Genomic DNA, 16,611 nt, shown 5'->3' on the forward strand with positions numbered 1-16,611 from the left:
AACAAGTTATGCTAAAAATCTTAGAATTCTGCATGCCATTAATCTAGCAAATACACTTCTAGGAATTTGTGCTAAAATGTCATGTTTTATGCATAAAGCTACAAGAATGTTTTAATCTTTTTATAATAGCAAAAAAAAAATTAGATATCCAAAATAAGGGGCTAGCTAAATGAACTATATAGTAAAAATATATATGGCATTTCAAATAATGCTGTAAAAGAATTTTAGTGATCTGGAAAGAAATTTAAAATAAATTTAAAAGTTTACAAAACAGTAATTACATATGACCCCGCATTTGTGAAATACATGTGTTTATAAATATATGAATAGAAAACAGTTTAGAAGGTTATATACCAAGTGTTAACAGTAGTTATCTCTGAGTGGTTGGACTGTAAGTAATTTTTTTTTTTTTTTGCTTATCTATCCTTTTAATTTTTTTAAAGAGATGAACATGTATTTGGGGGGATAATAAGAAAAGTATTAGTATTTTAATATTATCTTTACTCAGTGTTACAAGCAGTGAACAGTTTATTTCTAAAACTTTAAAAACATCATCTTTATACCCCCAAATTTATCTTTTCCCAGTGATAATTTGAAAGAATGAAATGGAATGGAATCCCACTTTATGTAATTCTGTCCATTTAATAATCTAGTCACATCTCAAGTAGACACTTTACCTACTGCCTTCTCTTCTAAGTTGTTGCTCCCTTTTTCCCCTCTCTCTTTTCCCCCTCAGTGACTGGTAATGGTGACGATGACCCAGTGAAGGCAGCCACTGGGAGCTTAGACTTAGCTCTAATCTAGTAGTTTCACCTACTTTTTCTTGGCCTCCACTTCAAGCATCATTTCAAATTTTCTCCCTCCTCATTACTATCTTCTGTCTTCCTATGGCCTTCACATAGTCCTATTCCCAGACATCTGGAAGTAATTGATGAAGGACTGGACACCAAAATCAGAAGATTGTATTTCCTTCCAAACAGACTTATTTTTATAAACTGTTTATCATGTTTGAATTAGGAATTTAAAAAAAAAAAAAAAACTTTGAATGAAGATTTAACCATGTACCAAGCATTATGCTAAGAACTTTAAAGAAAATTATCATCTCCTTTATTCTTTGTAACTTAAATAGAAAATCAAAGCTCACAGAGTGCATATAATTTACTCAAGGTAACAGTGGTAGTGAGAGATGGAGCTAGGACCCAAATTCAGGGCTGTCTGACCCCAAAGGCACCACTCCTTAGCTTCTGTATTATGTTATAATGCCTCCCTGGATTCTGGCTGATTGTTCCTTTTGCTTAGTAATTCACCATCTGGTAGCTATCACACTGCGGTGTTAATTGGTGCTAATTTTCTGATGATGGCCAAGTGACTATACGTGGATTTTAAAGTGGAGAAAGCCATGATTAAGGTGCAGGATGTGAGGTTAAAGTCACAACTTTCCCCACTTAGTGTGTATGATTTTGAATAAGCTACTTAACCTCTATGAGCCTTAATTTCCTCATTTGTAAGATGAGGATAATACCCTCACAGGAACTTTTGAGAGGACTAAGTAAATAATGTTGAGATGTTTTGTAAGTGAAAAATACACTTTATAACTGTGGAGCATTGATTCTAAAACACTGTAAGGATTGGCATAAACTGCAACTTTCAGAGCTAACATTCATTAGAGAAAGGGAGGGGTGCCACTTACTTAGAACAGAGACCAGAAGGTCTTTTAGGTAAGTAATGCTTTAAAATTCTGGGGAGTTATGTCTGTTTGCTGGGTGACTCGCATTCCAGTGGTTATTGCAGATTAGTGTTGATCATAACGAGTAGTAATTTGCTGCAGGACATGAAAGAGGGAGGAGATGATTTTGCTTGTCCAGCATAAAGGCAGATCTACAGAGAAACCCAGGAGAAACAATAGATAATTGATAGTCTTAGTCTCACAAGTTGGCCAGCCTATATCCAGAGTGCTCTGTGGTGCAGTATAAAACCCTCACTTTAAAAGGTTTATAGGCAAAATGGACCACATTCAGAGAGGAGTAACTGATGGTTAGGAGACTCAAAATCATGTCATTTGAAGAGATGAAGGAAGAGAACTGAAAACGCCTAGTTTAGGTTGAAGAGAAGAGTCATGGAACCTTCACAGTCTACCTCAGCAATTTGCCAATCTAGCTGTCCATTAGAAGCACAGATGCTGCCCCTCCCTGCCCCGCAATTCTCATTTAGAAAGATTACGGTGGAGCCCAGAATCTTTCTTTCTTTAAAGCTCTCCTCTAATTCTTGTGCTTAGTTACCATGAGTCTAGATGAGGTTTAAGGAAGATTTGCCTTAGGGTGATGTCAACAGAATGATGTAAGGAAGGGAAAAACCACTACAGACCACAGACAGTTAAGAGCTGAAAAGATTCATCAACTGCCTGAATATGAGATTGGTGAAAAAACCGTTACTAAAGTTTAATCTGATGTTTAACACCTGGCTTGGGAGGAAAGATGATGAATTTAGTTTCGGAGGCCTGATTGTTTTCAGGTTTTAGCTTAGAATTAGGTACATCAGTATTCCCCAGAGTGTGTTCTACTGAGTATTTGTCTCATCAGAATACTGAGGAGCATCCTGCATTATAGTAATTTCATAACATGTTAATATATGTTCCATGAAAAAAAAAAAAGAATTCTAGGGATCAATGACACAGGTTTGCTTATTGGGAAACACTGAGTAAAAATAAGTCAAATGGTTGCTTTATCATAAAAATCAAGCAGTGCACAATTCACTAATGTTCACTGTAGAGCTCCAGGAGTAGAATGTTATATGTACCATTTTTGAAAATTTTTGACCACGGAATCTTCTTAATTGAGGAACACACCGTGAGGCTAAAATGTTACTGATAACACATACTGGGAAATGCCAGAGTAGATAAGGAAGACATTTAAGTTTAGTATGAAGGCCAAGGTCGAGGGTATAGATATCACAGAAGGGATGAACTAGGCTATGAGACGCAGAAGAATGAGAAGCAGTCAATGGTTCGGCAACATTAGAGAACAACTTTAGTAGAAGTAGCAGTGAAATCAAGATTGTGAAGATTTTAGGATACAATCTCATGTTTTCAAACCCCAAGCTGAAGTGGATATAATGTGGTGAAGTATTTGAAATTGGAATAACCCCAGAAAACACAGTCCTCATGGTTACCTCATTGTAGTAAAAGTGGGACTGTTGACGCTAACCTCTTATGACTGGAGGGAAAGCAAACTCAAGGGAAATTTTTTATTTATTTATTTTTTAATAAATTGAAGAAAGTTGTAAAGTGGGATATATTTAAGGTATTAGAAATGAAGGAAAGAGATTTAAAGAACAAGTAGAGTAAACTTTAGAAAAGAAGATTAACTTTTCTCCTTCTAGGCAATAAGGTAAAGTAAAATTTTTTAGATTAGTAATTGTTCATCTGCAAGATGAGTTTTTAACATTTGTGTGTGTGGGGGGGGGCGGTTAGCCAGCCTCTTTGCTTGTGTGGAAGTGTCACGTTTGCTTGCCGTGGAGTAGGTGTTCCACACGTAGCAGCTCTCACTAGGGCTGCTGTGGTTTCCACTCTGAACACTTACTGCATTGTGCCACCACCAGTGAGTAGGCAGAGGAGAGGAGAGTCAAGGTCAAAACAGATAGCTGTATTTGGTTTATCGTTCCTGTACTTGAAGACCACGGGTTAGCCGTCTGTAGCCCACGATTCCTTCTGCTGTTTATATTTTGTCTTTATTATCTTGCATTTGACTTGGAACAAGCCATACTTTGGTGCACTTGCATCTTGGTTTGTTTTTCAGTGGTCATTCTGGTTGCCATTTTTCTGCTTTAAGAAAAGTTGGCTTTATGCTGCTGGAGATTTGCACATTTTACATCTATGTACTCACTTAAGGATATAGTGTTAATGGCCGTCGCATGACTCATAGTCTATATAAGCATAAATTAACTCTAGTACCTCTGTGGTGTGCCCTCTTTGAGATTGCTCTGGAAGACCACCCAGAAGGTGGAATTTACACAAACTGCAAAGGCCCATTCAACTTAAACTGAGCAGCACCGACCAAATTACACCTGCATCCTTCAGTATGAACCAGCTACCCATTTGCTCCTGACTGAGGTTCAAACTGTTGATCTTTAACTATAAAGGGCTTTATGGGCTGAATTATGGCTACTTTAAACAAGACCTCTTCCTTCAAATAGAGTGCTTTGCACATAGTGAGCACTCCATAAATGCTCTTGGCTATGATTTAGTGAACGTTGAGATCTTCCGGTGAACTTCTGGTCATGGTTTCCAGTTCTGAGGGAAGGGCTGTTGATAATGAATCTTTGTCTTTTGTATAATTTTTTGCTTGACAGTTTAATGGAGTATAAATTTACTGATCACGCAAGACATACCTTTTTAGTGGCGAATCTTTTTAGGTGATTTGCTGGCCTACTCTGAGTAAACTATGGAATCTAAGGTTTTATCATTTGAGTCATGTGGCCAGAAATTTCAATAACTGTGAAATCAAATGTTTTTGGTAAGTTTGCCAAGAAGGTAGCAAATGTATCTTCTTTTTTTTTTTTTTTTGCTTTGGCACTAGGTCTCTTCTGACAGATTTTTCACTTGTTTGGTGCTTAGTTCAGTGCCTCCCCACAAAGATAACTGTATAATGGTGATGCATAACAGTCAGTGAATTTGGAAGTTTACACAGTGTGACAGGAATTGTTTTACTTCCTTATTGGGTAAAAAGGTATTTTGGAAATTACTCATATAAAGAAATTTAAATAGAAAGGTGGGATGCTTTGTTATTTTAAATTGGAGGAATTTTGCCATCTAGGTCAGTGGTTCTCAGGGTCAGCTGGAGAATTTAAAGAGTACAGATTTCCAAACTACTCTGTGCTTTTTAAAAGCGTGATATAATCGTACCTCTTCCAGACTCATTGATTTGGGCTGAGGGAACCAGTGATTTAATATGATTTTTTTGTCCCCAAATTAGGTCACAAAAGGGTTTGTATCATCTCTTTTAAAGGCAGTTATATACTTTTCTATTATAAAGTATGCTTTTAGTATCTTTAAGATTAAAAAAAATACAATAAAGTTATATTAATCTGAGATCCTGTGTGGAACCATACAGCTTGAAATTTCCTTCTTGATTCTACCAGTTCACAAGAATAAATCAGGAATTAGCAAAAAAAAAAAAAAAAAAAAAAAAATTACAGACAGTAAAATGACTCAGAAGCAGCAAAATCTACTCTTCTCTCATTTCCCCTCCATATACTAAGTAAAGGCACTATTCGTTATCCAGTTACTTAAGCAAAAACCTGGCTATTCTCTTTCCCTCACCCTCCATATTTAATCTGCCAACATATTTTCTGCTGGGCACTTTCAAAATATGTTCTGAATCTGACTCCTCACTATACCTACTGCTTCATCATCATCTTTAGCATCTTTCACCTGACCTAATGCTATGGTTTCCCTTTTTCTTAATAGACTTTATTTTTGAACAGTTTTAGATTTGCAGCAAAATTGAGAAGATTGTACAGAGTTCCATATACTCCCTTACTCAATTTCCCCTATTAATATCTTACATTTGTATAGTATTTTTGTTATAATTTATGAACTAACACTGATACATTTTTTATTAACCAAAGTCCATACTTTATTCATATGTCCTTAGTTTTTCCCTAATGTCCTTTGTCTGTGTCAGGATGCTATCAAGGTACCACGTTACATTTAGTCATCATGTTTCCTTAGGTTTCTCTCGACTGTGACAGTTCCTCAGATTTTCCTTATTTTTGATGACCTTTACAATTTTGATGAGTATTAGTCAGGTATTTTGTAGGCTGCCCATCTGTTAGGATTTGTCTGATTTTTTTTCTCATCATTAGACTAAGGTTATGGGTTTTGGGGAGGAAGATCAGAGAGATAGATGGTTTCCTTACATCATTTCAGGAGTACATACTGTCAGCGTGACATCACTTTTGATATTGACCAGGGCCGAGGCAGTGTTTATTGGGTTCCCCCCTCTGAAGTTACTCTTTTTTTCCCCTTTTCATACTGTACTATTTGGAAGAAAGACATTATGCACAGGCCTACTCTTACAGAGTGGGGAGTTATGCTCCCGATCTTGAGGGCAGAGTATCTACAGAAATGATTTGGAATTCCTCTGCAAGAGAGATACGTGTCTCTTTCTCATTTATTTAACTAGTCATTTATTTGTATCAATATGGACTCATGGATATTTACTTTATACTTCGGGTTATAATCCAGTTCTACTTGATTTATATTGTTGCTCATACTGTTCCAGCTTTGGGTATTGGGAGCCTTTCAGTTGGCTCTTATGTCCCTTTGACATATCTCCATCAGTGTATGGTTTATTGTTTGTTTGTTTGTTTTTGAGCCCCTTCTTACTTTCTTGCACTACTTTATACTCCGGGATTATCCTGTATACTTCCTGCCCCAGTCATAGAATCAGCCATTTCTCAGGGGGCCCTGGTTCCTTTTATCAGAGAATGGTATTAAAAATCAAGATCTGGGTGCTAGGTGGGTTCTCTGCTTTGGCTGTTCTTCCACTCTGCCCATTATTGTCTAGCATTAACCTGCTAGCCACAACTTCTATTGTTCTTTTTCTGATTATAAAGAAATTTCCAGGGAAAATAAGAAAACAGATACTATGTGTAAAACTGATGTAGGGCAGTAAATTTTGCTACTTCCCAAGTCTGCCTCACCCCCGCCTCCCCACCCAGAGAGCACATGACAAGTATGTCTACAACATCAATGTTAAAGGACAAAACCATTGGAAACATTCTCCTGCAGCTATATGAAGAGACAAAGAGCCCATTGATCAGAATCTTATGGTATGCCTGCTGGTGGTCTCTGCTGATTCGCAGAGGCAGCTGCCCAGCTGCCCAATGGTCAAAATGCAGTTAAGCACTTTAGCAGAATATGGTTAAAAATACTGAGGAAGAATAGAGAAATCAAATATGTCTTGTACCTAAAATGGGTTAAAGTGTATAAAAGCTGTAGACATTTTTATTTCCGGCAAATTTCTAGGTTTTTGGCTTTTATTTTTTATTGGTAGTCTGAGGTCGCTAAATATCTGACCGAAGAAGAAGTGTATTAGTTTGCTAGGGCTGTCGTAACAAAGCGGTACAGATGATGGCTTAACAGAAATTTACTGTCTCACAATTCTGGAGGCTGGAAGTCTGAGGCAAAAACATGATCTGAGATCAAGGTGTTTGAAGGGCTGGTTTCTTCTGAGGCCCCTCTCCTTGGGTTGTGGATGGCTGTCTTCTCCTTGTGTCTTCGTGTAGTCTTCCCTCTCTGTGTGTCTGTGTCCTGGTTTCCTTTTCTCATAAGAACACCAGTCATATTGGATTAGGGCCCACTTGAATGACGTCACTTTAATTTAATTTTCTCTTTAAAAGCCCTATATCCAAATACAGTCACATTCTGATTACTAAGGGTCAAAACTTCAACATACGAAGTTTGGGAGAACACAGTTCAGCTCCTAACATGGAGGTATACTCTATTCTCCTTAACCATGTTTTCTTTAGCATTTTGAATTTGTTCTCAATATAAAGGATCTTAACTTTAAAAGCTTCGTTCTCTCTGGAGATATAAAGATACACAAGAAACATTATTTTAAAGGAAACATATGATTAAGTACTATAAATCATGTAGTCAGGAGTGATACTGGGATTCGAAGAAGAGTTATCCGTATGGCCTAGAGAAAGTTGTAGAACCCAGGGAGCCAAAGCTGGCCTGACAATTATCTGTTGTTTCAGTCTTATTCATTTGTACATTCAAGTTCTATGGACACAAATTTTTATCACCTCACACTTACTTTTCCTCTGCTCTCTCCTCTCCCCTTCTCCTTCTCTCATTCTTGGAAACTGCAGAGAAATTTAGATAGCTTGCCTCTCCATGGGGTAGTTTGCGTGGAACAACAGATTTATTTCAAATGCCTCATTTTACTAATGAGGAAAATGGGACTAACAAGTTAAATAACTTGTCCAGGTTTCTGAACTAGAATCTGGGTTTCCTGATTCTTATTCTGATACGCTCTCAAGTGCACTATGCAACTTCTTAGTTAGAGAACGTTTTATTTGTGTTTTAAGGTCAAATGGGATTCCTTTTCTATATCGTGTAGTCAGATAATTTTTATCATTTCCCGTTGGTCTTCCCTCTCCAATATTTCCGGTTTCTTCGGTTATTTTTATTGCTGCTCTCCTACTCCTCTACGTTGTTTTGACACTCGTATTAAAATTACACCCCAAGTAAGATATCAGCCAGAGTAATACATGTTTTCTTTTTGTAATACAGTATTTTTTAACTTGCTAAAATATTGCTGGTTGTACTTGTAGCTATAAACTTTATTTAATATCATTACTTAGATAAAACCTACCTTTTAGTAAGTTTCTAATATGTGCCAAGACCTGACCTAGGCACTTTATAGTATCATCTCATTTAACCTACACCAAATTTTAAAAGGTAAATATATCACTTCTATTCAGTAGGTAATGAAACTAAGACATGGAGTGTAATGAACTTATCAAGTCAATGTGGTAGAAAGTGGAAGACCCGGGACTGGGCTCTGATCTGTCTGTCTTGGTTGGCTGCCTTTTCCATGACTGTTACCTCAGTATTAAGTGCTTCATAGACCACATCACTACCGTATAAAGTCGCCAGCTTATCAGGGTGACAGTGTTCCCAGTGGAAGTGCTAGGGCCTGGTTAAAAGGAAAGACAAAAACAGCGCCAGCGGAAGCAGAATTGTGCCGTGGGGAGCAGGAATTCCCACAGGCGTGCCGTCTGCAGTGCACTGCAGTGCTCGGTGAAAGGGCGTCAGTGACTGAAGACGAGGAATTGTAGCTGTGTCGTGGCGACTGGATCTGCAGTTCTCGTTAACAGGCTCACGTCAGGTATCTTCAAGCAACGCAGGAAGGACTTTGCTGCTCTTCTGCTCATAATTATCTTGATTTCTAACTTTCTGCTTTTTAAATTTATATTTTTAAGTTAAAAAAATTAAGCATGCCATTAATGGGCACATTTTACTTGTCTTTTTTTTTCATATTTAGTTGTAGCTAACATGACTTTAAATATTTAAATTCATTTTGTTTTCTTTCTGCATATTTTTCTGTCTTTTGTATTTATAACATCATTATCATCAAAATATAAAATAGAGACCCAAGTTTTAAACACAGTTAATAGATACTTTGTAACCTAGTACTGCTATGGTAACAGTATCAGTTAGAATGTGTTGGGTTATAAGTAACAGAAATGCCCGGGTAAAAGTGGCCCACCAAAGTCAGACTCGACTCTCTGACTCAGCGAGAACTCTAGAGAAAGGCTGTTCTGGAATTAGAATGATGTCAGGGTTCTGGGTTGGCATTTCTGTGGTTCTCTTGGCCTTCTCATGTTTACAAGATGGCTTCAGCAGTTCTAAACATCATACCCTTCCATGGTAACTTCAAAGGCAGGAAACAGAGAGAGTGTAGGAAAAGGGCCTTCTCCCTAAATCCCCCCTGTCCTTTTCATGAAGATAAACCTTTCCAAGAAGTATTCCCAGCGGACTTCCCTGTACCTCTTGCTGCTCAGAACTGGGTTCCATGCCTAGCCTTGACAGAGGAGAACGGGATTGCCACAGTTGACTTAGTCTAACAATGATTCAATCCTGGGATGGAAACATTTTTAGCACCCTTCAAAAATGGCAATTCTTTTACCAGGGAAAAGGGAGACTGGCCATTATGTGCACAACAGATAGTGTCTGCCACAATTATTGAACTCTTTTAGTGTGATCAGATGACCACATGAACAACTGTAGAAAGAATTGCAACTCTGATGAGGACAAAGGAGTGACTCGTGCTATAAAAGGATAAACTAAAGGGATATAATCTAGTCTGGCCACCCTTCTTCAAAGAATTGATAATTAAGCTAATACATGGAGTAAGTTTTCGAAGTGACGTAAGCAAAGGGGAAAAGGGATACTGATGTGGGTGAGGGGGAGGAGGAGGGAGCGTTCCAAGGAAAGGAGGCGTATTATGTTTATGTGACTGAAAGAAGGCGCATACATTTTCACTGCTATTATTACTAGCGTCTGGTCTGATGAAAGCCTTTGAATTACTTTTAGGGGTAAGAAGAAATTCTTAGGCTCATAAGTAGGATCCTGACACATTGGGATTTCTGAAAAATTTGCATGCTGTCTGGGGGACAGCAGGACAGGTACTCTGACTTGGACAGTCCTAGAAGTCCTTGGCACGGAGTTGCCATACCTAATGCACTAGTAGGCAAAAATCAGTCTGCCACTCCTGCTCCTTCCCTCTAGTGAGTTTTTGCAGTCACAGTCTTTAGTTGACATATATTAAGAATAATAAGAACAGCACCCTCACTCTTCTACATGTTGTCTGAAATCTTTTGGGCATTGACTTCATTAACCTGTAATTCATACTTACATGGTTCCCATTTTAAAATTTCCAATACAGTTGAAATTAAGTAAAAAGCAATGATCTCTGAGGTTTTGTGGTTTCCTCATAAGAGACAATAAAATTTTAAAAGTAATAAAATAAATTTTAAAATTTCAATACACATAGAACTTTCATGGACACTGGGTTGTTTCCTGTAAATAGAAAGCAGTAGTTTTATAAATTTGTTCAGGACCATAGAACTCTAACCAATGACTAAATCTGCCCTCTTTTGAAAACTTGCAACTTTATTATCAAAAGAATGCATGTGCTGTATATTTTAATTATTTAAAAAGTAATAATGGTACTTAAGCTTTCCTAGCATTTACCCTCTATGGTTTTAAAATTCATAAAATCTTTTCAGGTTTAGAAATTTGGAAATTTTAGTTCAAGCCTTTTTTAATGTGGCACTAATAGCACAACCTGCCGTGAGAAGACTCCAGAATAATAGTGGTTTAAACGCGGTGGCAGTTTGGGATTGATATGGTGCTTCTAGAGTGTGCACCATCAGCCCGGGCGGTGGCCACAGGCGGGTGCTCTACTGTCAGCTTTTCTCTCATGATCTCAGAACGGCTGTTTCGGCTCCTGGAATCACACCTACATTCCAGCCAGTGGGAGGAACGGGAGGGGGTGCAGTCATTCCCTTTGAGGGCGTAACTCATAACATTTCTGCTTATGTCCTTCTGGCAAGGACTTAGTCACATGGTCAAAACTGGCTACAAGAGGTGGGAAATATTGTGGAAAAACTGTCTTACCTGGGTAGCCATGGGCCCACCTAAAACTCAAAGATTCTATTTCCAAAAAGAAAAAAAAAAGGGAGAATGGACACTGGAAGACAGTTACATTCTGTGCTGTATTCACCGTCACCAGTGACAGCTAGGCCAAGTGGGGGGAGAGGGGAGGAGGTTCCCTCGGCCCTCTCTTGCATGGCTCTGGAATCCATAAGAGAAACGCCGTCTTTCTTTTCTTCTTTACTTGGGGAAGGGCTCTTTCATTTCTGCCAGAGGCCCTGCACTCCTACCCATCACCACTTCCCTTTCCCCACCAGCCAGGCACCCGGTTTCTAAGGCCATCTAGACAATGCCACTCTGGCCCAAGGGGCAACTTCTGGCTTCTAGGTGCTCCCAGCTCCCCACTCTCACAGGAGGATTTGAATTAAGAATTCTCTGAGCAGGAGCGGGGAGAGTATAGCTCAAGTGGTAGAGTGCAGGCTTAGCCTGCGTGAAGTCCTGGGTTCAATCCCCAGTACCTCCTCCAAAAATAAACAAATAAATAAACCTATTACCCCCCACACCCAAATTAAAACAAATAAATAAAGAAAAATTAAGAATTCTCTGAGCAGGAATGTGGAAGCGTAGGAAAACATCTTGTTCTACCCACTTTGTTTCCCTTGCCTTCTGCCCTCAGGTCCAAGCTCCCTCCTTCAAGTAACAGCCTTTGATCACCCCTTGGGCTGGAGGTACACATACTAGGAGCACAACCTGACCGGAAGAAAGGTCCACACAGGCTGAGGAAGCCAGCTCAGGGCCATTTGGGTAGCAAATGCTGAGGACCTTGGTACTTGGAGTTTCAACAGGAAGGGAGGACTCCTTGCCTGGTGGAGAGGAGGCTACAGCCGGAGGAAGGCCAGAGCAGAGGCGTTTTGCTTACTTGTAAGGACAGTACTGCCCAGTATGCACATGTGTGAACATACACACACTCACAAATGCATGTATATACATCTAAAAGTTGCACAAAACTGCATATACTCTCAATATAGGAGGCATTCTCTCTTCTTTTCCATTCTATTTCAGTTTTTTAAAAATATTAGTTGTAATCCAGTAAGTTAATTTTATAATCCACCAGTGGGTCAGCTTGTGACCTAAATTTGGAAAACTCTGCTCTAGTTATTGAGGTGAGGGTAATGTGATCAGATTAGTGTTTTGGAAACATCTGGCAACTGATTAGATGATGGTCTGGAAGGGAGGGGGGGATACTGATTATGAGATTACTGAGCCAAAGATAGGCATAAAGATGGTAAGGGTGAGGACAGAGAGAAGGGAAAGGAGATAGAATCAGTAGGTCTGGGTGACTAATTAGATATTAGGGGTTAGAAGAAAACTCAAATAATGTCATAATTCCCTACACAATGGAGAATATAGCAGGAGGATTATACTTGAGGGGCAAGAAAATGAATTCAGTTTAGTACATGTGACATTTGAGATCACAGTGTGACATTCAGGTAGTTTTTTAGTTGGAGAGAGGCGTAGAAAGTAGGGACTGTAAAAGGGCTTTTGGATTTAGCATTATTATGTCACTGGTAAAGACTGTGCAAGGACAGGTCTTAGCAGTTCAAAGAGTGAATATGTTGGGAAGTCAGGAGAGGAAGACTTGCAATACAGGATATAGTCTATCCTTTCTGTAAACTTGATGGTAAAGCCAGGAAGACAGAGGGATTACAAGAGCAAGGCACAGATTTGAGGGAGGGCTTTTATTTAATTCTGGGGCATTTCTGTGCAGAAGGGAGGAGGAACCTGGGGAGACCCAGATATTGAAAATACAACAGGGAGGAGGAGTAATTGATCCTAGCCTGGTTTCAGGGGAGATGAGAGAATGTATTTTAGGACATAAGTGGAGGGAACCTTAGACAGAAGGAAGAAAACACCTCCTATACAGGTAAGAGGGAAATAAGATGTGTGTTCAGGCAGAAGTTTCCCTTTATAGACATTTGTTGCATACAAGCACCAAGCACTGTGTAGGTGCTGTGGCTGCAGAGGTTAATAAGGCATAGTCTGGTTGGGAAGATGGGCAAGGAAACCAGCAGGATGACATGTGGTTAGGTGTCATTTAGAGTTATGCTCAGGGATGCTGGAGACGAAGAGGGAATGAGACCAGGCTTTCCCAAACAGGGGAGGGCAAAACGTGAAAATGAGTTTGCACCTGAAATAGGAGTCAGGGACCCCTAAGTGAAAGATGGAGATGAGGACTACGGTGGGGCCAGGGCTTGAGACAGATGTGAACTGGGAACACCGTGGCAGATATTGACAACCACAATTGTAATAGTATTTTTTTTTTATGAATATTGACTTAGTTTAAGCATCAGGTGAAACTTTAGTTGGGAATATTTGAGAAAATGAATTTTTATGACAAAGGAAGCTGTTTCTTGCTTGTCCTTCCCCCTTCCCTCCTTTGATGACTTCTCTTGAAGCTAATTTAGGTAAAGAAAGCCACCGCTTCCAAAAGTGCTTTGGTACCCTGGGATAATTTCAAAGAAATCTCCTTTCCCACTTAGTTAACTACATTTCCCCAGGAAAAAAAAAATCTTCTCTGTCAATGTAACATCCTTTAACAGGACTCCTGCTGGTCGGTTCTTATATCTTGCTGTGGCAGCTGTGAACATATATACTATTGATTGTTAATGTGTGATATAAATCCGACTGGAGCATGCCCACTAATTGGTTTGAGAGCTAGGTATAGACAATGCTGTCTTATAGTAGCTTGTGTAGATAGGCCTAGTCAGAGGGTTAATTCTGCCTGACAGCACATCAGCAGCATCTCGAGAGTAATTACCCCGCAAAAGTTTTCCCACAGCCAGACTGAGAGCTTCAAAGGCTTCTGAATTTACAATCAGCATTAACCTATATCTGAAACATAATGTTCCCACAAGGGCTCAGATCTTTTTTTTTTCTCCTTCTTATTAAACGTATGGGGTTACTAGGTTCATTTACTCTGTGAAGAACTTAGTGAAAAATTACTTGGTGTTGAATAATTGAAAATCTTTAATAATAAGTAAAGAGGATAATTTTAAATTTGAGTTTTTTATTGCTTGATTATATTACTGAAACAAGTTAATCTGTAAAGACTGGGTGCTTTTTTAAAAAACCGTAATTTATCCTCTCTCTCAAAAACAATAAAAAAAAGTTAATATCTTTTCCATACTGTGCTATCTCTATGGATATGTACATGTTTAGAGGACCTAGGGTTATGCATACATTTAAAATGGTTAAAATAAATATGGATTTACATTTTAAAAAGCTATTTTACTTGTTGTCCAATGTACTGAAATCTACTAACCATTGCTTCTTTTCTCCCTCATAAAATAACAGTATTACATAACAAGCAGTTTTTATATTGTAAAAAATTTCTTTCCCTTTGCAGGTCAGAAACCAAATTTGACTCTGGTTCAGGTATGTTTACATTAATAATGTTATTCTGAGTATATTTTATTTACATTATTCTCTGAGGAGTAATTCATCAGATCAAGAACCATTTTGATTTTAAACAGACTAGGCAGTTTCTTTTCAAAACATGAACCCCACCTCAAAGCAGGGCTATTGGCTGTTTGGAATCATAACTTGAGATGTTCACTTTGGGATTCTCGATAGTTCTGAAATAAGTATTAAATGCTGTATATCTGCAGAGTTTCATTTTAAATGCAGAGGTGGGGGTTGTACATACTCATGCTAAAAATAGAATATTGTTCTCCTAGTAGACAAAAAGCATCCTGAATAATATGAAGATTCTTTGCAAGTGACTTGTCACCAACAGTTTTAGCTAATAGAAATAGAAATTTGTCTATGACTTATTAGTTTTTAAAAATTTGTTTTGTTGGGAAGGAGGGTAGTGGAAATTGAAGGTCACCTTGAGCCATTATGTCGTATCTATCAGGACAAAATTTACATTCTCACAAACAGTGGCCTATCAGCCTCATTAGGTGTTCTCTTCTCATTAAGCATGAATGTGGCCATATAATCCTTACATTTGACTGTGTCTTTACGTCACTTGCTAAGATTTCCGTGCTTCCGAATTTCTGATGGTGTTTACAATTAAAGCACAAAAATTGCCTTGTGTTCAACACAAAGGAATTATGCCCTTTAGTGAACTGTTGATCGATAAATAAACATTAATTTTCAATTCCAGGAGAAAATAATTTGCAGTAAAATATATAACTTACTGAATTTAAAAGTAACATTCTTACTCTGGTTTGAATTTCACTGTTTTGACTTTTTAAAAAGTTTTTATTATGTTTACAAAGGAACTAAGGACTATATATTCTTTTTGATAGTGGTGTTCAGGAACTAACATGCTTTTCTTCTTCAAAAACTTTATCTTTCTTTTAGTGTATAGTTTTATGAATTTCCCCAACTTGGTGAGACCCTTTAAATATGAAATCTGTACAGTTTGAGTTAACAATTTCACCTAATTTGAGAACTGTGATCCCAGAAATCTTTCCATCCTGTGTGTTCTTGGGCTTCTGAATCACATGTGACAATGATAGCATAAGATAAACTTTTCTGGTTTATAATATTGACTATATGAATACTAAAGGCATGATGGCATTGTATTAACTATTTGTCTTTTTTATTGACTCATTGGGGGTGACTCAAAATAGGGTAAAAAGTCTGTCATTAATAGTAAAAATCTTTAATATAATAAAAGATAAATGAGTAAAATTGATAGAGAATGAATTTGTACATAAAAGTTGCTTATCTTTTTTTTATACCAGTCAATCACCAAATACTTACTAAAAATCCACTTTGTTATGATCTAATTCCTTAAACATCAAGTCAAAAACTGATTTTAGGCTACAAGATCTGGAATATAGCTTTTAAGAATGAAAAAGTCCGCTAGGTTCATTTTGAAGGTAAAACCTGGAAATAGTGTATAAGACTGAAATATTAGGCTGCTATTGTCAAAGTTAGAAAATTTATGTTAAATTCGCAAATCCAAGTTAGAGTGTGCTGCTAAATTCTTGCAGTGAAGGTTAGTATTTGTCATGAAAATAGTTATAACATCTGTACAGGCACACATCTTTCATTCTTGTGACCAAAGATTTTGCTCATGATTCTTATTTTTTCCAAGCCCTAATTTTAAAAAATGTCTTCCATGGACAACATCTGCGTGTCTTTGAAAACTACAATGTTTTGTGCTCTGAAAAATCTTATGGGGAATACTGATTAAAAGTTTATTTATTCTTTTAATTTTGATTCTAAATATGTTGTGGAAAGAATTCAGATGGTTTCAAATTAAGCATCAGGTAATTCTTTTTTCTTACAAATTCTTTAAGCTTAATATCAAATGAAGGGACTCATGACAAAGGAAGCTAGAAATGTATTCTTTAGCATTCTGCATCATGCAAATTTGGGTTAGAAGTAAGGTAGCATATTGGAACAATTAAATGTATGACTTTAATAGG

At 37.7% G+C, this 16,611-nt stretch overlaps 1 protein-coding gene across 9 annotated transcripts in view; it reads left to right on the forward strand.

Annotated features, from left to right (window-relative positions):
- MSRB3 (methionine sulfoxide reductase B3) overlaps window positions 1-16,611 on the forward strand; it is a 258,819-nt gene that overhangs the window by 61,056 nt on the left and 181,152 nt on the right. For 8 of the 9 annotated variants that reach the window (XM_032493339.1, XM_032493343.1, XM_032493340.1 and 5 more), the window contains one exon: window positions 14,574-14,602. The exons of the other annotated variant lie outside the window; for it this stretch is intronic. In XM_032493339.1, coding sequence (XP_032349230.1) covers window positions 14,574-14,602 — 29 coding nt within the window. The remainder of the gene's footprint in view (window positions 1-14,573; window positions 14,603-16,611) is intronic. 9 annotated transcript variants of the gene reach the window in all.

This window comes from Camelus ferus, chromosome 12, assembly GCF_009834535.1.
Source record: "Camelus ferus isolate YT-003-E chromosome 12, BCGSAC_Cfer_1.0, whole genome shotgun sequence".
In the NCBI taxonomy this organism is placed as follows: domain Eukaryota; kingdom Metazoa; phylum Chordata; class Mammalia; order Artiodactyla; family Camelidae; genus Camelus; species Camelus ferus.